The following is a 22,821-nucleotide window of genomic DNA, read 5'->3' as shown; positions in this document are numbered from 1 at the left end:
TCCCTAAAAATACCAACTGCAAAACCATACATGAGGGTATCTCATACACATAAGACAAGATCTCACAGGGGTTTCCTATCCTAGTTCAGTAAGTAAAATCACAAGGGACAAAGCAATACATGTTACTTGAACCTACCAATGTCAATATAAAATCCAAGCAATAACCGAAGAATTGCATGTGCTGAGCTTCTTGAGCAATATAGTATGAATTTGATCAAGATAAGAAATTCTACGTTTCGTGCAGACATTAATTACCAACCCTTACACTGCAGTACACATTTTCCCTCTTCCTCACAGCAACCCAGATGACCCCTAACTACAAGAGGATTTAAGCCTGGAATTGCTCTCTTTAATGTGCTCTCTTTAATGACCATAACAAAGTATCTGCCTGATACAGTAGTAAAAATAATCAATCATGCCCAAGATCATGGTTTCATCACAGTGTGCAGCAAGACTTTTGGCATGAAGCAAACAATACTATCTCTACGGACACCTCTTAGCATGGCCAACTTCAAAACTGGAGTTTAGAAACATATTGTGAATAAGCCATAAAATATGTAAATTTAAAAATGAGCCAAAGAAAACTCCAACAAGAACTTTAAACACCACACATGGCGAAAATAGTGGAAATTTCCTTCAACAAACTGAATTAAATAAAATTTTAATTAAGAATGGGAATAACATTATCTGTTCCTCCCAGCCCCAGAGATGACATTTTGCACTGTATCTTAACTCCATTTCCTCTGAAACAAAACAGAATAACCGCTTTTCATTGTTATGTCAGTAAGTTCAGATGCTAAACAAAAGAAATGTAAAGACAGACAGACCCTTCCTATTATACGTGCATAAGAAAATATGACATGTTTTCTAAAAAAAGCAGAGGAAGAAGATCTTAGTTGGCCATCAACTTTCAGAAATAACCCTGAAGGTAACTACTGGATTTTTTATTAGTTCTGTGTGTGTATGCCACTGATATAAAAAAAAGAAACATTTTCAAATCTAAGAGTTCTGCTTTAAAGCCCCAACTCATGAACCTCAAGTCATGTCGAGGCTTTATCCTTAACATTTTGTATGACAAAGACTTTAAATACACATGAACTCTTCATATTCTGAAACATACTACAGAAACAAGAGTTAATGGGACAGAAACACAATCTAGTTTCAAGATCAGTTTAAAAAAAAAAAAAAAATAAATATCAAGCACAATTAACCTGAAGTCTTTGCAATATTAATTTAAACACACTTTGGAGCATGCATTTGTCCCCTACAGATGTTGAGGCTAACTTGATTGATCCACGTAAAATACTTACATCAACAGTCTTCATGATCTGAAGCCAAGTACAATGAATACGGTTAACTGTAAATTTAGAAAAAGGGCTGATCTTGCCAAGCTCATTTTGTTGACATTTTCTTAGCTTCCTCTTTTAGTAGCTTTTAACTAATAGAGCAGATCATACTGCCTACATCACAACTTTGGGAATCTAATCTACTGTTACAAAGACTAAGAATAAAATAACTCATTCTCCATTTCCTTCCTTAAGGCATGCATTGCAAACCAAAATAACTGTCTCAGAGCTCATACTATGCAGATTTACCCTAAGAAAAATATTTTTAAGTAACTCTACTCTTACCCTTTCATGTGTTTGTACCATGGGGAAAACAAAAGAAACAAAGATGCAATGCATTAAGTAGGCAGGAACCATAGGAAAACAACAGAAACTCGTTTCCAGTCATAATACACATCACCTTCTGTTTAGGCTTTCAGAAGAATTTACAAGAGCAGTAAGAGAAACATACTCCCCAAAATACAGGGGAAAAGGACAAAAAAAAAACAGAAAAAAAGAGATTCAAACCTCTCTTTCTAAAAGCAGTGGAATTCAGGATATGGCTCCTGGTCAATTTGCTATCCAGTAGGCTTTCAACTGCTCTAGAGCTGCCAGCCTTCTGAGTTAACTCCAGAACTATGAAACTTGGTAACAAAACACTTGTGAGAGCACAGTTTATCAAGCAGGGCCAAGGCACAGATAAATAGTGTGGTCTTACTTGAAGTAAGAAAGTGAATTGGTTTTAAATGTAATAAAAGCTGAAGTAATCTTCAGCTACATAGCATTTGCCAAACAAATGAGAGACTTTTAAAACCGTCCTTCAGGACGTAACAAGGTACAAACAGTCAAAGATGTAAAAACTCCACCACATTACAAGACAGTAACTTCAGGTGGAAATTTAAAATGGATCCATTTTACAATATTGATGGCAAGTAATTTTGAATTCCCAAACTACATAAACAGTTCAAGCTCTTTCAATTTTGTTTTTTCCTACTTCTCTCTTAGGTTGCAGTCATTAGCAAAAACTGCCAGAAGAGATGTACATTGTTTCAGGACACAAAAGAAATACCTTAAAAAACCCCACAGAACAACCCCAAAAACATACACAAGGTTTTCATCTCGCCTTTCTCTTCGCTTTGCTCTACAGCTCACATTGAGACAAGTGACATTTCTCCTAGCACAAAGGAACCTGAAGATTTTTATGCTTAGGCCAGGCTGGAGGCAAAGTACGCCTCTACAGACAGGCCAGGATTATGCCAGCCCAAGGGACCACTTACACCACAAGTCCTGTACTCCTTTGAGGTGGCGCAGCACATTGCTGCGTGCTTTGTGCACAGGGGTAGCAGCGCTGCAGCGCTTCTGCTCCCTCGGGCACAAAGGGATGGGACTGAGCAGAGAGCCCTGGTGTGATACCCCGCTGCTTGGAAACAAACTGCAGAGTTCTGGAAAGAGCACAAGTAGTAACCAAGTCTCATTTGGTGCAGGTGAATTAACACCAAAGAAAAAAAAAAACAACCCAAATCAAAACACACCAAAATCCACAAAACCCTGATCTCTCTCCTCAACAACCCAAAAATCAAATGTTACCAGAATGCAAAAAAAAAAGAACAATTCTCAACAGTTATTGGTAAAGAGAAAAAACAATTGTTTAATGTCTACCAGGAAGGAGTGGCTGGAAAATGAGAATTTCCCCTCCTCCCCCTGCACTGCATTTTCCCTCATCAACCAACCAAACAAATCCATTTTCCCCTCCATCCCAACTAGGTCTATGACTACTTGGGACCCACCACTAGTTCCTATCAATACATTTCACACTTTGCCTTCCTTCTTTTCATTATACTTACGAAAGCTAAGCAGATCTGTCAACAAGATTTACAGGTCCCCAAAACCCAGAATTATCCTTTTTCACATCCATTTCCAGGTGATAACACTTTTTTTTTTTTAAATGTAAATAATTTCCCATATTCAAATTTGCAAGACAGTCAATTTGTAAAGTCTCTCTTTCTTTGATCAAGCTGCCCTTCTATTATCAGACTCATTTTTTCCCCTACTCTTCCCCCTCCTTTTAAACATGTCTTAAAACACAAGGTTCAACTATTTTCAGAATCCACAATACATGCTTTAGCATAGGAGTGGCCTAAGTGACATATGAAGTCTTTCGCACTTTCAAGTTTTGATAAATCTTTCCCAGTTAAACCTACCAAATTAGAGGGACGCCTGATTTATAATTCTCAGCAGCTGGGAGCACCGCATGCCTCTTAGATGCTCACATTTGAGATACTTCACTTCAAAGACCTGTTTCTTTGACCTCATGGAGTACTGAGTACAAGATTCAGCATGCCTGAAACAGCTGATACACCCTCTCAACAACAAAATAGTTATTGCAGATAATTAAACAGATGTAAGAGAAGGGCAGGTCTGGTATCGGCCTTTTCAAATCTCTAGATTAATCTCAACGTCACTAGTACAACTGATGTCAGATCTGCAACTGAGTACTAGATTGTCTTTCTCCTCCATTTAACATCTTCTAATATTCTGACAAGACGGCTACCAGAGTTGATTTTCTAAATCTGTGATTAGCAACTGGGCATTTCAAACTAATCTTTCATTGCTTATAATGACTGAAATAAATTTATAAATTATTTTTAAAGAGTTCAACACCTGCTAGAATTGTAAATACAAATAGGCACAAATACATGCACGTTTCTCTATCAGTCACTGAATCAGACATGGTATGACACGTGATTAACCATGTAAGACATTGACATTCATTCTGTGATTCTTTTATTTAATGTTTTGGCGGATAAGAAGATAGACTCACTAAAAGACATGCAGAACTTTTATAAATCAGTAAGTTGTCAAATCTTGTTTGGGGCATTTTTCCCTAATTTCCTAAAATTATTCTAAGTAACAAATTAACTGAAGAATATGGTTCTCAGTTGATAAAGTAAGAGCAAGGATTTTCAACTTTAAACAGACTACCAAAACTCTACCAGGATTAGATAAATAAATGGTTACTTGGGCTGGCAATTCCTTTAAGTGTGTGTGATTGCTGGGCTGGTGCAGGGAAGTTACCAACAGATAGCTATTTAAGAGTTGACGATTTTCATGGTCTTCTTATCCCCCTCATATCAAAACAGTTGGACAATAGTCTGTTGAACTATATGCCTTACATTATGGAAATCACTCATCAAAGCTTCGAATTTGTTACAGAACATGTTCAGGGACTCCAGAGTTTTATAAGGAGGAAGAAGAGAGCTCTGAGACTCGTCAGAGCTGAACATGCTGTGAACTTGCAGAAGCGAAAAGCTTGCCGCATTGCCCCTTGCCCAGGAGCAATTGGTCAGTTCTGAAAAATTTTGGAAACTCACCCTCTGCCATAGAATAGCTCTTCCATGCTGTATGCTAGGTCTGAAATTTGATGAAGGAAAACAGGATTTCTCTAGGATCCCCCATTTGCTACAAATCCTCCACAATTAAAGAACAATATTGAGTCAGAGAAGCCTACAGGAGCCTCTGCATTCTTTGTTCCTGCATCTCTGCAACACATCTTTACAAGCCAGCAAAGAAACTGATATTCAAGACGACCATAAAAGGTTTCTAGATTGTTTCCTTAGTGAAGCCAAATCTTCATTAAAGACTGCCTGGTTATCCTAATCTTGCTGGGAGGAATTAGATTGCCTTTGTCAACCTTAGCTACATAGTAAAGGTCTTTCATTTGGGTGTCTCTTGAAGTGCATTTTACCACAGGGCTATACCCCAGGTTAATTAGTAGCAGACAACTGAGAATAGTTTGCTGAACTAGCAGAAAAACTCCTCAGTAAAACAGTTTCATCTCCAAGAAGACACAGATTCTTCTGGCACTGATTTTATCTGAATTTGTGTTTTGGTATTCTCTGACAGGAAGTAAGACCAGGAGCTTCTGTCACTTTAGCCAGACTCGGCTGACAAACATTCCTCTACCTTAAAAGCACATACCAGAAGTCCTGGGGCAGATTTCTATTTTGTGCTCTCATATTTCCCTACTTGTCCCTCTGAAGGGGGGCTGACTCTGTTCTCATTCTGAATGATTGCAGGCAGCCTTCATAGTAATTACAGTAATTCCTTTCTGCACTACTCTCAAGCCAAGAAGGGATAAAGCTCCTATTTTCAGTGCAGATTTCTGTCTTGAAAATAATTTAAGACCTAGGATAATGTCTTAAATGGTTTCACTCCTATATACTCATGCTACTGTGATCTTTCAGGTGGATTTCAAGATGAAGCTCAATGTGTTGATTCCTGTAAAGTGTATAAGAGTACATCTCTAATCATTTAAGATCTCTTTTTAGCCAAGGTCTCACTTGGTCTCAACAACTTGCCCTCTTAAAAAAAAAAAAATAAAAAAAATCATTCCTGTGATTCTCTTCGAGAGACAACAAAAGAACAGAGAGTAAAGAAGATGCCAGCTTTCCCTTTCTTGCAATACGAGAAGCAGAGGGACAGGACAGCCAGTCAAACTGCAATAATAAACTCAGCATTCCTAACACGGCATGCTTCTTACAATGCATGGGCTGTGAGCTCACCAGTAAAGAGGAAAAAGGAAATTTGTATGGGACATCAAAACTAACTATAATTTGCCTACCAGTGAATAATTTGGATAAGTTGATAATATTTCATATTTATAATGCTAAGTAAAGCTTGATCAAAAATCAAACGCCATATGGCAGCTTCTGTCCACATCTGCCTTCTTTGGAGTCTTTATGAAGTATCCAACCGAGACCACTTTCAGAGGTTCTGCAATGTACTAGACAGACCTAGTGTCTGGCTTGACAGATTGTCTAACCCAAACCTTTAAAAAAAACCAACTACCTTCCAAAACAACCTCAGTGTTGAATCTTGATAAAATTTTATGTCAAATACATGAAAAAAATACAATAGATTTTCTCCTCATTAATGAAGTCGTGCCCCTTGCATGGTAATATGGCAAAACAATGGCTATTTTCAAAGTGTGATATTTTTATTTTTCCTAAATAAAACTGAATAAACTTACATATGCATGCTTAGATATAAGATGATGACCCCTATAAACTTGTTGAAATACTAAGATGCATCATTGAAACACATATTCTAAGGCCAGGTTAGAGGATCCCAAAGCTCAATATATCAGTTAAGCTTTTATTGCTATAAAAAGCAAAAAGGGTGGTGGTGGGGAAGGGGCTTCAGGATTTGCAGATTTTGAAGAAAAGAAAGGAAAACGTAAGGAAGAGGAAAGGTTTCATACTTAGACCTAGTGCTAAAACATTTAAATATTTTCAGTATTGCAGATGCTCAACTTGGAGCCTACTAAGGTGGGGGGAAGTGGGGGAGAAGAGATACTTCTACTCCTTTAAAGTATAACAAGCCACCACATTCCTCTCAGTAGCTATATATGTCTTGCTAATTGCATCCTGGGGAATGATACCTAACCCTCTGGTCAAGTTTTCAGTGGCTCATCTTTGCCTCACTTGAGGCTAAATCTCGAGAGCAGACTGGTCATGACCACACTGTACTGTACTCGTTTCTATGTCCCTTTCAGGACCAAAGTGCCACAACAGTCTCAGACTTATTTATCATTTTTTCTATGTTTCTATCTCATTTCAATGAGTTTAAAATAACGCAAACATTCTGTGGTAGCTTCCTACCAAAGTAAAGTTGTCACCACATGAAAAAATGTGCTGCGGGTCCTGATAGAACATGAAGTGACAGCTGAAACCATCCTTTGGGCTGGGGTGCAACTAGGCACTTTATCCAAAGATAACCTAGGAGCAAGTTATTATTTGGGTTTAGAACCTAGGAAGAACAAGAGAGTTTACGTATATGACACGTGAACATAAGCAAGAGGTTTCCAGTTCTGTATATATCAGTCTTGAAAAATGCTTACCTTTCCTGAATAGTTCTTGAAGGCTCTCTGCACTTTGATTCAAAATAGCCCATATTTCCTCTTCTTGCAATGGCCCCCCCCGAACCTCCAGAGCCTCTGCCAGTGACACATGCATGTTACCTGGGAAATGAGACAGAATGATTTAAGAATACATAAGAATTGTTTTCTCCTTGCATGTAGTACTTGAGCAGTAATAACTCACGTTCAACTTTTGGTCAGAAAAACTGTCTAACATTAACAGAACCCATCAAATACAAATAATACAAAACATTCACCATGATGATAAAGAACTTTGAGCATCTGCTATTGTGAAGAAAAACTTTGGTTAAGACAACAATGACCCATATTAATATTGTAGGCTACTCAATCAATAAACTCAACAAGATGGCATTAGTCCATATGCTATGGGCAAGAGTTTGCTTTGTTTTAAAAAAAATTACAAAATGATTATTAGTTACAGGTTTATTAATGCAAATCAGCTCTTAACATTATTTTGACAGGTTTAAGTCAGTCAAGCCGCTGTTAGGAAAGGAAGCTCTACTTCCGATGTTTTCATGGGGCTGTTTATATTACCTCATGACCAAATAATAAGTACTGCCGGCAAACATGCAAGCAAGCAAGCTAGCTGTGGAACTGATAGTCATCTCCTTTATTCAGCTTCTTCATACATTTAAGAAAACAAAGTAAAACCATTAGTGGTGCTCTACATATTACAAGCCCAGAAAACAAATAAAGACTTCCGTCCCAGCTAAAAGAATCAGGCCTCAATATTTTTTTCAAAGAGTTAAACCATTTTCAACATACCACAATATGGTATTCAGTTGTCCAAAACAAAAGCCATTTTGAAAACTGAAGAATGCATCCCTAAATATTCTGGCAAAGTCGAAGACTCATTATTTTGGTAAGCTCAGAAGCAAATAAATCGTGTACTTGCTTAACTACACCAGCTTTCTATGGGCACTAAATGTTCTCAGATTGAGCACTCACACCAACTTATACTTCTGATTGAGATGCAGCTACAGTCGCTTCTCTCTGCTTCTCTCCAGAGCCCAAAGAATAAAATTTGAGGCAGTGAGCTGCAGTAAGAGCCTAAAATATAACATCAATCATCTGTGCTGAGTTTGTTAGGTCTCAAAGGCTCCAAAGTTGCTGCTGGAAATGGAAAAGACAGTTCCACAGGCAATGCATATGTCCCAAGGTTGGTAACCAGTATCAACAGCTTCAGATGACCCAACGGTACTACTGAAGGTTCTTCCTTCTCCCTTCCAACCAACTAGCCAGAGCCTCCCCATTAGCATACACTCCTGGCTCAGATGTACACTCATGGATATTAATCTAACAATTTGCAAGGAGAACAGGCTAACTAGCTATATTTAGTTTCCCAACTGTCTAGGCAGTTGCATGCCTTCCATGTTTTTTACTTCCAGATAACCAAGGCTCATATGGCAATATAAAAGGCTGAATACCCTGCAGTTTCTAGCTGTAAACATGGGCTGTGGCTGCATTTCATGACAAACAGCTTATTTATCCTTACTTCACAGCTTGCCAGTTTTTAGTATTCAATTATTCTGCATATGTACTAAGTCAGATATATTTTCAAAAATTAATGTTCAAAAGTCATCCTCAAAAGATAAGGGAAGGGAAAACAGATCAAGACCACGTTTTAAAAAAAGATGAAATCTGAATCCCCAAGTAGAAATATTAATACACCATTCAAAATGGAAAGCTAGAGATCAATACAGACTTGCAATAAACAGGTGGACAGTCAGAGATGAACATGTTTCTATTGAGTATGAGATTCAAATACACCTAGCACAAAGAGTCTGGTCTATCATCCCTACCAGGGAATTTTCTAATTTCATGGTACTGTCTCAAACTTCAGTATGTACATCTAGAATCAGAACTGGATTATTCTGATTAAAAGTTCTCATCTTTTCCTAGGAACTAAAAACATATGATCTGCAAATGAAAACTTTTTGTGCTAAATATTCTAAAGGAAGTACACTAAGCATAACATCAACAAAAATCCACCCAAAAATCCCTCTCTGCCACCCCCCTTTTCCCCATTCTGCAAAATCCCAATTCCTTCCCACCGTGATTACTATGGACTGTCCTGTAGCAGATATAAGACGATCTTCTATTTAACATCACTACAGAGACCATAAGCATGTCTGCTCAAACTCCCAAACAGCTACATCAACAGTAAAAGAATCTTACAGAAAACAATTTCTTGATCACAGCAAGAAGGCCACATAGGCTTCAGCTATAACAGTGTAAGCAACAAGATCTGACTGTATATTGCAGATAGCAGTAGCCTAACAAATAAAAACAAACATCACAACACACCAAAACATTTCAGACTGGTTTTGAAAGCCAAGCAGAATACAACAAAACATCAATCATTACAAACACAGCCACACACAAAATGGCACAAGTTAGGATTTAAGCGGGACTCTCATTGAAGCATATCTGTTTCAGTAACTATTTGGTAACTTTGTTCTGGTAATTTTCCTGTAACTTTTCTACCTCAAAACTATCTTGAAGCTGCAGTGTTTGTCTGTCACAGCAAACAGCAGGCTAACACACTGATTATGAAGATTTAAAGACACTTCCATGAAAAGGTTCTCTATCACCAGGAAACTGGGTGAAGCAAGTTGGAGTGAAGTGTTTGCAGGCAAATTCCTGGCCAGATTTCTCCATCTGTACAGTCCACCCGCTAGCAGCCAGGTACCGTTTATTCAACACGATGAAGGTGACAGTGAAAGTGCCTGGCTCAAAACATGCTTCTTCCTCACCAGTTTGTTTGTGACAGGTGTTTTGCACAAGGAAAAAAAGAGGAATTTGTAGAAATGGTAAAGTTTGCAATGCACAGTTCTTCTGAATTTGCTGTCTCCTTAGATTCTGGGAGCATTCAGTAGCATCTGGTCCTTTGTGAATACAGAAGCTGAAGCACTAAGTGCTCAATACATACAAAGCTTTAGGTTTTATATAATGCTCGAACATTTTGATAAATTGCAACATATTGACAGTATCAAGTAATTTATGTAAGAGAAAAAAACTATATAAAGCTTTTGTAGAATATCATATCAAAACTATAGACTGCCCATCTTCACATCTCAGCCCTCCAACTGCAGTTATGTCCATGGCTATATAGGCATATAAAGTTTGCTTTCCAATTAAAATAAATCACCATTTAAAAATGTGTATTTAAACTCCTGTGGCTAAGAACACGGAGAAGGGAAACTGGGAGATAGTAACAGGGAACAACAGACCAAGAACAGCAACCTCTTAAAATGCAGGAAAGAGAAGTTATCTCTTTTAAGAGTAAACTTTTACCTGATTTCAACTGAGCAAAGAGGGACTAATTCAAGGAGAGAGGGTGAGTGAATCTCAAGAAAGCTGAATAGCATTGGCCTAAAAATGACAGAATGCAAAACTGCAAGTAAAATGAAGATTTTTCTTTTGTACTGAAGGTACAAACTAGTCTGCTTCAAACTTCCAAAGATGCTCCTGACAGTCCCTGTGTTTTTCAGAACATCAGGTTGCCTGGCAAAGGAATCTAGATGCCCTGGCAGAGTTCTCAATGGACTCTTAGTTAGTTTCCCGTCAGGCCACTTTATTGCAGTGAGCCCTCTCCCTGTCTCCTCTTCATTTAAGGTAAGCAAGATCTATTGCGCCGGCATCCTGTGCCCTGTTCCTTTCATTCCTTGTAACAAAAATGGAGAGATAAAACAACATTGCAAGGTGTACCTTCTATGGATGAGTTCACCTCCTTTTTTTCTTTGGGACAACATTATGGTGGCATTTTAATATGAAGTCACGCTGACACTTCAATGGAGGTGGGATTGGGAGTATAACAAAGCACATCCTCTCCCTGTACCTCGATTCACCAGGTGAGAAGTCCAGGTGGAGTCATGATCAGGAGGCACGTCAAAGGGCTAGGTGGTATGAACTCAGCATGAACTGTGAAGGCGTGGATTCCCCATACACCCAAAACCCACATAAGATCATAACCACAGAACATCCAAAAAGGGACATCCACATAGCACAGGGCACAGCACAATGTAGGAAGACAGCAGACAAAATAATATAACACTAGAGAAGCACAGACATGAACATGACTTTCAGGTTGCTTGCTCTGGGACAGAATTTACTCCTAGACCATACAGGAATACAAATTCCACAGGAAAGGCGTTGCGTCATGTGGAGGCAGCTCTTTCTTGCTCCAGGACAAGAGAGTAAATTCAGGTGTAAATCATTTGTATCAAACAATCCCTGAGTGCAATTTCTCATCCTCCACGACATTCAGCCCTAAGCCATACAGGCAGCACAGTTCCAAGAGAGAATGCTGCTTAAGCCAAAGGCCTCTCCCATATCTCAAACACTTCCTTTAAAAAGCCTGTTTACTTCATGAGGACCAACTGCCAGCTCCTCCCTCTAAGGCAGACAGCTTACACTCTCCTTGGTGAGCAGGACAGGTAGCTCTGTCTCTTCCCTGTAAAGCAAGCTCAGTAACCTCCTCGCCCCTACACTCCACAGTCCCAACAAGCCATGTTAAAAGCACACCTATGGAATATCCAGGCAGTACCAATATGGTGCTTGAGGCAGCCTGACACTTTCTCCATGCAAGGGAAAAGAGAAAGCACAACAGAAGCAGCCTCTCACACTAAATAATACTGTCAAAATTACTACTTGTAAGGTATATACTTTTTTCCTTCAAATTGTGAAGTTTTCAAAATACTTCACTTTTTAATTATTTATGCATGCTGCACAGAAGTTAAATGCTCAAAATTATCATCTCATCTCCCCCACCAACTTTTTTCGTTATGCATTTCAAATTTGAAATGAAAGGTCTCCAATAGCAACCAAGAACTAGAAAAAGGTTAATGGCCTACTCTTTCCAGATTTTATTGAACTCTTGCCAGCTGAAATATTAAGAAGCTACTGCTATAACTGTGTTTAATAAAGACTATAATATCAGTAATTTTGTCAAAAATTCCTAAAAACAGACTAAAAGTCAAAAGACTAAACTGCTTCCACATAACTGTTGCCTGATAACTTTGTGGTTTGGTTTTAGTAACATATATCCCTTGCTTTTTCCTTACCTTCTGCATTAGCATTCTTCCCTATGTTTCAGAACCAAAACTTTTAAGTCAAAAGCTTTCACATCACTTAATATGTCTGCAGTACCTCATACCTATTTGATACCTCATCCAAATACACTGCCAAGAAACACAGAGAGCAGCTGCTTTAGTCAACACACTCTGTAGGTTTTCTTAGATGTGCTAGTAGCAATGAAAAAAAATCTAGAATATACAAATACTGTTAGTTTCTAGATAATCACATAAATTACTCTGGTATTTGTTTTTATCCTTTGACAAAATTTAAAACACAGAAAAGAGAAAGCAAGAAGGCTCTATGTACACACAAAATATTTTCTGTGGTAATAAAACCCACCTTATTTGTCCCATACAAAACACTGCTAGCTGACTCTATCTGTCCTGAATATGAGCATTATTGCCCCTCTGCTTCACGGGTACACTTGGGCAAAAAGTGGCAATTTCTGAGGACCATTTTTTTCTTAGTGGATAAACAAAGAGCCTTTCTCAATCTCTCCTCTGTAGATACAATGCCTGAAAGCAGGAGGCACACTTAACAAGACAATTCTGTCCAGAAGAACCTCTTAAAATTCATCTTTCTAAAGCCATGATTAGCTGCCTAAAAATAAAACGCTGACACTTTCATTCAGCAGTCACCTGGCGTGAAGTGCTGTCTCAAAGTACTCAATATGCACAAATCCCAGTGAAACCAAACTGGAGCTACACCTGAACAGTTTTGAAAGTCTGGCCTCTCCCATTTCAGAACCTAAGCATCTGGAGTCATTACCATGCCCTGTAATTTCAGAATGCTGGCATCTGTCCTATTTATTTACTTTGACCCACATCTTACACCCCTGAAGAAGACCTGGAATGCCTTTATCAAATACTGTTGCTGAAACTGTGCTTAAGTGTGGAACCCTGAAGCCAAGTTAGAAAGCTTGTGCGTCAGTAGTATTTGAAACTCCATTTTCAAATATGCACATACTTAGAAGTATGCATATAAAAGGTTGTTTCCTATAGCTGCAGGTTCAATTTGCATAGACTGTCCACAAAATAAGGCATTATTTGCAAATATTCAAGTCAAGTAGACAATCAAGGCAAATATACAAGCTAATCAAGTCAACCATGTTTAAAGATTTTTTTATTTTTTTTTTTAAGAATCCTGCTCTCAAGGTAATTACTGCACATTATTCTCGTTTATTGTCTTGAAGAATAAGGAAATAAATCCTTGTGCCACAACCACTTTTTTCACTTCTCCTATAGATACAAAGAGGGGACAAAAAGTACCCACATGATACAAATCCCATCTCCTCCATTTTTTTAAGTCTCTAAATAGCTGCCAGAAATCCCGTGAAACTAAGTTTTTGCAAACAAATATACTTCCGTGGTGCTTTTTGTTCAATCAGCTACCTGATAATAAAATGAATCTAACTATAAGCGCTATCCCTTCCTCCTTCATTTTGAAGAGGTCCACAGAGATTAGTATTAACACCCAACAACTCCCTCCCCTCAGTTGTGGAAGAAGAGATTAGATTCTTCCACTCACATTCTTCCTTCCATGCTCTCCTCTTTCTCTCTCCTGTAGGCATCAGAATGAAATGTCAGCAAAACAGTCCCATGCTCCTGGGCCAATCCCCAAACTATATCAAGAAGACTTCTTCAAAATTGCATCTCCCCTTGAAACTGATAGGTTGCTGCTTGAGCTCAAACCTCCTAAGTAAAGAAACAGAAACTAGCTCAAATTCGTGATAAAACACAAAGAACATGAGAACACTTCCAGAAGAAGTATAGGGCACTGTTGGCCTTTGAGCATGCAGTGACACTCTTACACTCACTGTAACAGATGACATGTTAGTATTTCTCCTTCCAAAGCCTTACATCAGTCTTGTATTCCTATGTCTGGAAGACAGAGGAATGTGACATACCGAGAATCTTGGCTCACACCTCCAAAGCAAAGAGTGTTTATTTTACTCGAGAAGTGCTTGCTTTCTTTCCTGGAAGGTGGAAAGAAATGAGCTTTTGGCATTGAACTGAACTCACAATGGAAGACTAGCAAGGGTTATTGCTGACTCCCTCCTTTGCTTTTCTGTCTCTCTATCACCAAGAACCAGATAAACTTGTTTATCTGAGGCTTTGTGTAAGGCAAACTAGTAAATCCAGTCCAAAATGTATATAATAATCATGAAAGTCATGTTTTCTAGGCAACTGTAGAATGCTCTTTCATACATCAGGGTAGCTGATGTTTCACATCTGATATTAAAATTATATTCAGAGGAGTATATAATTATCACTACAAAGTAAGCTTAATCCACATAAATCGGGGCATGACTCTTGTATCCCTCTCTTAGTTTAATTGTCAGTGTAAGATCCTTGGGCAACTCCCTTATTTTGCTGTTGATCTGCTCCACCTTGGAGAGGCACGTCTTCTTGGTGCGTTTCTCATACTTGCAACTTTCATTTTAATTGCTAAGTAGCAACAGAGGACCTGTGACTAAGACAAGCTTTATAAATGGAAAAGCAGAAATTTTGGGACTGCAGAACAGCTTGGCAATAGTAACACTTTTCAAATAGCAGATCAGCCTTTATTCACACATAACAGATTAAATTCTTCTAATGACATGAAATAATCACAAGGAAAACACATCTTACTATTGACAACATAACTTCATGATGTAGTGATAAACTATCATAACTTCACTTATGACAGACAAATTCTAGACTGTGCAGCAGTCTTGATGAAGACATCTTCCTCTGTATCTTTCCATACAGCTTTTTTTCAGTGCACAGTGACAGTAATGCTCTTCATGAAGTACACTGAAGTACGTAACTGTAGCTAGGTCTATGTGGGTGACATGAACTGTCATCACAGCAAGGACAAACTACGCTGAGAGAAACTAAGAATGGCACTTCCAGGTTTAGTCCAGCAGTTATTCCGTTGTTGCATGCAAGAGCTATGCATTCCTCGCATACTATAAAAAGGTCATGACTGAAGTCTGTCCTTATTCACTTGCAGCTCTTAGCACAGCTGAAGAGAGAATGACAGTTATTGTTAAAGGAGCAGAAAAACTAGCACGCACATGATTCAAGGAGTCACTAGGAAGCATTATTTTAAGTCAGTAAGTACTACCTCCCACCATCTGTGGCATTTTAAAGGTATCTAGTATCAAAAAGACAATGACGCTCTGATGAGCAAGTCAAATAAGTAGTGACAACTACAGAGTAATTGCTTTTTCATATCACTGCAAGAATGATTGTCTTTATAATCAGTCCCCAATGTTTGAGAAGAATAATGATCAAATATTTAACACCAGGACATAAATTGCCACAGACTAGAAACTCAGTGAATCTACAAGTAAATTTCGCTGACTTAACCAGTGAAAATTAAGCCAGTATCAACAGATAACTTCCCTAACTGATAAACTTGCTCTAGAATGGGTTTTTACAAGCTTAGCTTAAGGTCTCTCCTGTGGTAATGAAGTGATATGAATTTACTGCATTAGATAAATTCTCTAGTACTGAAGCATTCATATTCTGTTAGATATCAATCGTTCCAGTCTCAGTAACATGGAATGGTACCTTGCTTCATAAATGCCTTTTCTCAGTATAATAGCCCCTTTCAGCAACATAATAACCAGCATAAATGAAGGCAGCATAACTGGATCAGCAAGAAACTAAGCATGACATGCTAAGAGAGTAAGAGTCCTCACATTTCTTGGATGCAGCATTAGAAAGTCAACTTCAGGAAGCTTTAGAGTTTAGTTTTGTTTTTTACTCCGAAACTTGATGACTCAGATACGTGTAGAAGTATCATGATGTTAACGTGCTAAAATATCGGGAAAAAAAATCATTTTTAACACCCACCAACATTATTAATAAAGTGTTAGGATTGTAGCATCTTTGTAAGTCACTGTTAAAGCCAACATACCCTTAACAATTACAAAGACTGACCCCACAGTACATTATTTCAAAACCAGATTTTAACCCTATATATTCACATCCAATCGTTCAACAGATGGCTTTTGCTGTTGCTGTGGTAGATGAACTGCGGGATTCACTTTGTTTTTTAGATTTCTTCCCTCTGTGGGAGAAGGGTGGATGAGAGAAAAAAAACCACAACCATCTTTGTCAGCCTCCTATGCTTGGCTGCCAGACATTTTGGGAAAAGAAATTAGAAGAAGAGATACTTTACTATGGCACCTAAACAGTTTCTCCATAGTTAGAACAGTCTAATGTGAGAAATCTACTGGCTTCAGAAACAATTCTGTGGTAGTTTTAGTTTGAAAGCAGCACCCTTGCATACTCAAACAAGAAAGCAATCTGCTAGCAGGGAGCGTAACTTCTGTACTCAACTACAATAAACCTCTAGTATCCAGAGGACAGTTCATACTAATATCTACTTTGTATGTCCTGTCTGGTAAGGAAACGCTATCCAACAACAGAAGAACAACTGACCGCTACACAAACCCAATACACCGAGTAACAGAACAAGTTTGAAAATTACATCTACCTGCATCTGATTCTTCAAGCACTGCTTTACCTTAGGCATATACAGGTAAAGAAACTACACTACTGTAACACAGGATTTTTTTGGTTTAAGTGCACATTTAGCTCAATATGAGAGCTAAACTCCCACATGGATCATCTCATCTACTAATATTTCTACTAAACTGCACTTGTACTTATTTTTTCTTGATATGAAAATGAATTAAAATCCCAACCAACTTAAAAGTTACCACTTAACAAGTGTTCTCTCTAATCAATTGCTACAAATAGTCCAATGGCTTTCTCACCCAATGCCCTAAATTGACCTTCATCCTCACATTTTTTCTGCTTATGACTTCTTGGTGAAAACAGCTGATGAGAGTCCAAACAGTCACTGATAGAGATGGACCATCTCCCAAATAATAAAACTCTCTTCATGACCCTGAATGATGTTTTAGTCCCTAGTACCCATCAAGAACAATTCTGAAGCAGGCCAGCAGCTGGGAGAAGTGATTATGTTCTCAGACTTTAAGATGCCTGAGGGCACTATCCATCTGAAAAGTCTATCCCGCACCATTTCTTTGATGCTCAAAACGGTAATATTCTCAACTCCTTGGAAACATAGACTTCTTTAAGCAACTGCATGTGCTCTACAACACAGGCAACACAACAGAATCCCAGGACTTGCAGCAGAAAAAAAGAAGTGTGCTGCCTGCCCAGACAGTTATGATTTTTGAGTTAATTTCTGGGGGGAAAAAAAAAAAAAAAAAAGGACATATGACACAAGGGACAGAACATTACAAGGTCTACAGCTAGATGACACCTGATATCTTATCTGTGAACTCACCTGTCTGGGAGTAAAGCTGTTACTCACACAGGTGATGACTAATTCTTATTGTGAAAGTCTGAATTTCTACCCTGAAAAACAGACAAGACAGAACATAGGCCTACATTTCAGCTGTCAAGGACTGTATACACAAGAGCAGCTGCATCTTTAGGACCAAGGCTTAAGCTGAGAGATCTTTGCTCTACTTATCTGTAAGTTGAAGAAAACTCTCATTCAAGCACAGTAGCAAATATCAAGTCTTATTCAAAGAGCACTGTGTTTTCTTCACTCCTCTGTAGCAGAAAAAGAAAAGTAATTTTGCTTTCAGAGCACCTTTCTCTATTCAGACATAGTAGAAGGCATGAAACACTTTTTATATGCACTAGAATACAATTAAAAAGGTCTACAATATATTCGCCTCCTGTTAGTGTGAAGATCTGTACAAAGACTTATGCTAAAGAAATTTGAAGCAGGGGGAAATCAATGACTAACTTGGTAAAGCAACTTCATACATTTCCAAGTGAAACCAACTTCAAGTGAACTACATCTTCAAAACAGATACCCGATGATACTCCATTCTCATGCTGAGACCCTACCAGGAAAAATGTACCCTCTGAGGAAATAAGCAGATGTGAACAGGCAGCTGGCTGGATTTGACCTGTCCATGGAACAACTGTTCCTACACAGAGCAATTATAAATACAACAAATGATAAGCTGCTGCCTCATAACATTCTCTTCAAATGAAAGCAGACTGATTCTAAGGAAATGAGAAGCAGTGGAAAGCGAGATTACATACCTGGCTCTCTGAACTTTAGAGAAAGATGTTCTTTTTATAGAGCACAACCATGTGAGTGTGTCCATCCATAAGCATGTATTATGTTAGCATCTATCTATAGAAAATGTATACGTGTATTTGTCTGCATACGTATACTTCATATATACCAAACAATTAACTTCTGGTGTGAGTTTCTGCTGAAGGACAGAAGAAAAAGCCTGAAGGACAAATGGAGTTGTAAAGGGGCAGCAACACTGATTGTTTCGAGAAGTCAACATCAACTACCTGAAAGCCTTGTTAGAAGCCTATTAAATCTGTCTTGGCCAAAACCCTTAAGTAAGATTCTGTAAGCATTTGTAAAAACAGATTTGATACCAGCAGATGGCCTGCAACTGTAGTAACAGACCTCCATCTGTCCAGAAACCAGCTCTTCATTCTACAAACGTGGTACTGCAAGTGTACTGCTAACAAGTTTCAAAAGGGTAGCACCATTTCTTGAGAAGCATTTCAATGGGATTCATCATCTCCGCCCTCATAAGAGGCCTCACAGCAAGTTCTTCTCTCCTTAAGTGACTAAGTTACCAGAGGAAAAGTGACTTACTTAACTGCTAAAGCACTTGAAAGCACTTATCTGCTGTTTAAGTGATATAAAAGATGTTTCCCCTTCCTGAAGTGATGCTTAGCTGAGGAGCAGACTGTTGGAAATTCATTAACATTGTCCTTGGATGGGATACATCTCTTTTTTTCACCCACTAATTGAGAATCTGTCAATGTAATGTAATTTAGGTCAGCTACCAATATGGTCCAGACATGAGCTATATTAAACAGCATTCAGGAAACCAATAATGAAAACCACCCCAACCGGATAACAGATAATAATTGAGCTCTGAGTTAGATGCACACAGCGCAAACATGGAGAGTCCTCCTTTTGCTTAGCACCTGCTTGTCCCAAGCACGAATCTGCAACAACTAAGGTGATCACTTGTCCTATTATATTGCAGACCCCTTCTTTTTGCACTTCCTTCCATACTCACACATATAGAAATTAATTTACAACTGAAGTTGTACATATTGTCTGCATACCCACTCCTAACCAGTAATCAGTTTTCAGGGCACATAAAAATCTGAGAGAGCGCAGAAAACTTGCAGCATAGACTTTCATGCTGTGAGACATAGATGTTGCCCAGAAAAAGGAAGACAAACTTTATAGACAGAATATTATTGCCTACTCGTTTACTATAGGATTTCCCAAAATTCTCAACTATCTTTTGCTGGTATCTCCACACTCGAGTACTTCTTAAGCTCCCAAGTTGTTTAGGTTCTCTGTTAAATCTATTCTTATGAGGTTTCTAAGCACATGACTCACCACCATCTTACAGGTATTGAATAAACACTGTTTTTTAAAGGCAGACTTTCTTTATCCAGTCATCCATAGTTGATCCATTTCCTGCACTGGTAACATATATCAAGATTTACCTACTGGTTTTGCCCATCTGCTCCACTCACCTCTGTAGATGTGGTACAGACCAAGTACTGAGAACAGTACAGTCCATGTTATCACCAACTAATTTAGCAACATGTCTAGAGATACCTATCAGTTGAAAGATTCCACACAAAACATGAAGTTCTTTGGTCACAGATGCTTGCTTTTTAAATGAGCTCTTTATTGAGGCCAAAATCTTCCCGAGCAGCTTATACTGTCTAGTTTAAATCCTGCAATTAGGAGGTTTTAGCTCCAGATTATTGGTAGACAAAGCTACTTGAAGACTTGGAGTGCCTATGGTTAGGAAATCACAATCTTGCTCTAAAACATGAGTTAACACAGCACATATGGCTTTGTACCAAAATTATACAATTGGAACCTGACTTGTTAACTAGAGTCCCTCAGCCCGTCACTGTTCACCACACTTCAGAAAAATATATACTCCTATACTGCATGAATCAGTATGCTGTTTACAACTTAACAATTGATAAATTGACTATACTGCCCCTTGAACAAATTTCTAACACACACCCAATTTATGATTCATTTTAAATTCAGAGTCTCTGCATAATTTATTCAGTCCTACAGCCATGCCATTCCCCATGTCTTAACTGCCCTCAAAGGTGATGTGATTATTAGTGCTTTTCCTTTTAGATGGAATGGTTTCTGAGCCAACAAAGTGAACTGGATTCAGAGTGTAAAAGGATCCCCACATGAAAAATCTGCAAGGGTGACTGATAGAACTCTTAACTAGACCTTCCACACAAAACAGACTGCATGATCTATATTAAAGAGAGAGACAGTCCATGATAGAACAGATTTGATTTAGTTTCACACACTAGAATGGACAAAGACTCCATCTGATCGTTATCTGTGCTCCATAATATTTTGGTACTTGGAGAGATTACAGGACAGAACAAGCCACAGAAGATGGCACTGCCAAAAAAACAGGAAAAACAAGATAGCAGCACCTCCTCCCATGACACAATGCCAAACCCGCTGTTGCCAAAAAGCAGAGTTCAGGGAAGTTTTGCTTTGTCTGCATGATAAATACATTCATATTAGTAGAGTTACAGGACAAAGAGCCATATTACACCCTTGGCTGCATAACAAGGACAAACTAGAAGAAACTCTTCCTCTACGGGCCTAGAAACTGTGAGAGGAAAGCGAGTCACAGCATCATCTCCCTTTTCTTTTAAGAACATTCCTATGAACAATAATGGAGAGCTAGTCAGCCTGAGGACATATGCAGATAATGCCCATGCACAAATTATAGTTGCTGTATTGGAATGAAACCAAGCAGAAGGTTGTATTAACCTCTGAACCCACTGACCTAGCGAGGGATTAAGTGAAAGGAGAATAGAAGGATAATGTAACAGCACTTGAATCTTTTATTGATGCAGCTGGACCACAGGGAGTTAGATCAGTTAAAGAATGCATCAAATTTTGCTGTCTTCTCAATCAATTTGGTAACTCTACGTACAACAGCTTAACCCTGTAACTCTTATTTCATGGAGACCCAAGAGAACACTAACTAGAACCACCTAAAATAAACACAATTTTTTTGTGTGTGTTGGTGTAGTGTTTATGTCTCCAAAACCTAAGAGCTCAGGTCTTATACGTTATGGTCTATATACAACATACCAACTTTCATCCTTTCCACACCTGGCTTTTACAACAATCCAAATTTTTCTTCCAGTCCTGAATATAGCATTTTAATTTTATTCTTGGAAATTAAAAAAAAAAGTGGGTATGTTATAAAAAATACTATTTGTAATTTCAGTAAATAAATTGCATAAACTTCTAATAGAAAGTGCTGCTTTGAGGAAAAAAGGAAATAATCAAAATTTTGTGTGAGCAAAAAGATGGGCTGAAGCTCTTCAACTCCTATTTCCACCTTCCATTGCTAAATCAACACCCTGGAAAAGAAGTGAAAGATTATGCATTGATACAGCACAGAAATTCATACATTCAAGGCTTTAAAAAGCACTTGGGCACTAGTCTGAAACAGATTTCAAAACATTTTCAGTTTTGATACATGTTGTCTCGCTACCATGTGTTCCCTATAAACTTTGCTTATAAAATACTGAATACAAATGACAGTTCATCAAACTAAAGCAGTTATATTGGTTTACCTCAAGCTGCATACACTTATCTGAGAAAGATTAGTACTAGATAATCAGTGAGAAGGATCAAGGGTTCACCACTTACAGAAATACCCAATTTGATATTAATGAAAGGAGGTGAGGAGAAAACAAACAGGGAGGGAAGGAACAAAATTTTACAACCCTGAGATTTAAATCTCAAAGAAAGAAGAATGTAATATCTTCTCAGTCCACAGAGGGGGGAATAATCCATAGATTTCTTACTCCACAGAAGCTGGAACTAAGACTTCATGAGACAGTAGAGAGAGAAGAACAGGGAGAAAGCACACATATATGCTTTTTAGCCAAGGAAGAAATACCCAACTTACAGACAAAACCAGCAGCCAGAGGCATTGGAAACTTTCACATTAAAAAAATAAACTAAAAAACCCAACCCCAACCATTATAGATGCCAAGTCTTTCTGGCAAACCTAAGGCATCCTGTGGACCATTACTAATCAATTACAGAAGAAAAACACTTTTCCTCAAATAATTATTTCGACTATTTTTATGATTTGGTTTACACTACTGGCCATTTTTCATTCATTTACACAGAAGCTGAATATTAGTCCAGACATTTAGGGGGAAATAAACGCATAGAACCATTCACAGGCTGCATTTTAAAAGGAACAGATTTACAGATTGAAATTTCAAGTTTTGGCAAAAACATTAACTGAAGACAGCTGACACTAACTTAGCCTTTGCCTTTTATCACACTGATGAGTGACCTCTCCGAGTTTTTAGTGATTCTCTTCCACAGTAATCAGACTTATAGAAAAGTGGCTGT

The 22,821-nt window shown here is 38.2% G+C and overlaps 1 protein-coding gene across 4 annotated transcripts in view; it reads right to left on the bottom strand.

Annotated features, from left to right (window-relative positions):
- PTPN13 (protein tyrosine phosphatase, non-receptor type 13) overlaps positions 1-21,585 on the bottom strand; it is a 111,808-nt gene extending 90,223 nt beyond the window's left edge. For 2 of the 4 annotated variants that reach the window (XM_026847680.1, XM_026847682.1), the window contains exons 1-2: positions 21,535-21,585; positions 7,225-7,344 (exon numbers count right to left, since the gene is read on the bottom strand). In XM_026847680.1, coding sequence (XP_026703481.1) covers positions 7,225-7,344; positions 21,535-21,544 — 130 coding nt within the window. In that variant the 5' untranslated portion in view covers positions 21,545-21,585. The remainder of the gene's footprint in view (positions 1-7,224; positions 7,345-21,534) is intronic. The other 2 variants (XM_026847681.1, XM_026847683.1) reach the window with 2 other exon arrangements.
- Between the last annotated feature and the right edge of the window lie 1,236 nt (positions 21,586-22,821).

Source organism: Athene cunicularia (assembly GCF_003259725.1).
Source record: "Athene cunicularia isolate RWA chromosome 4 unlocalized genomic scaffold, athCun1 chr4_part2, whole genome shotgun sequence".
In the NCBI taxonomy this organism is placed as follows: Eukaryota; Metazoa; Chordata; class Aves; order Strigiformes; family Strigidae; genus Athene; species Athene cunicularia.
Note: the sequence above shows the minus strand (reverse complement) of the source record. Positions and strands in the feature narration are given on the sequence as shown.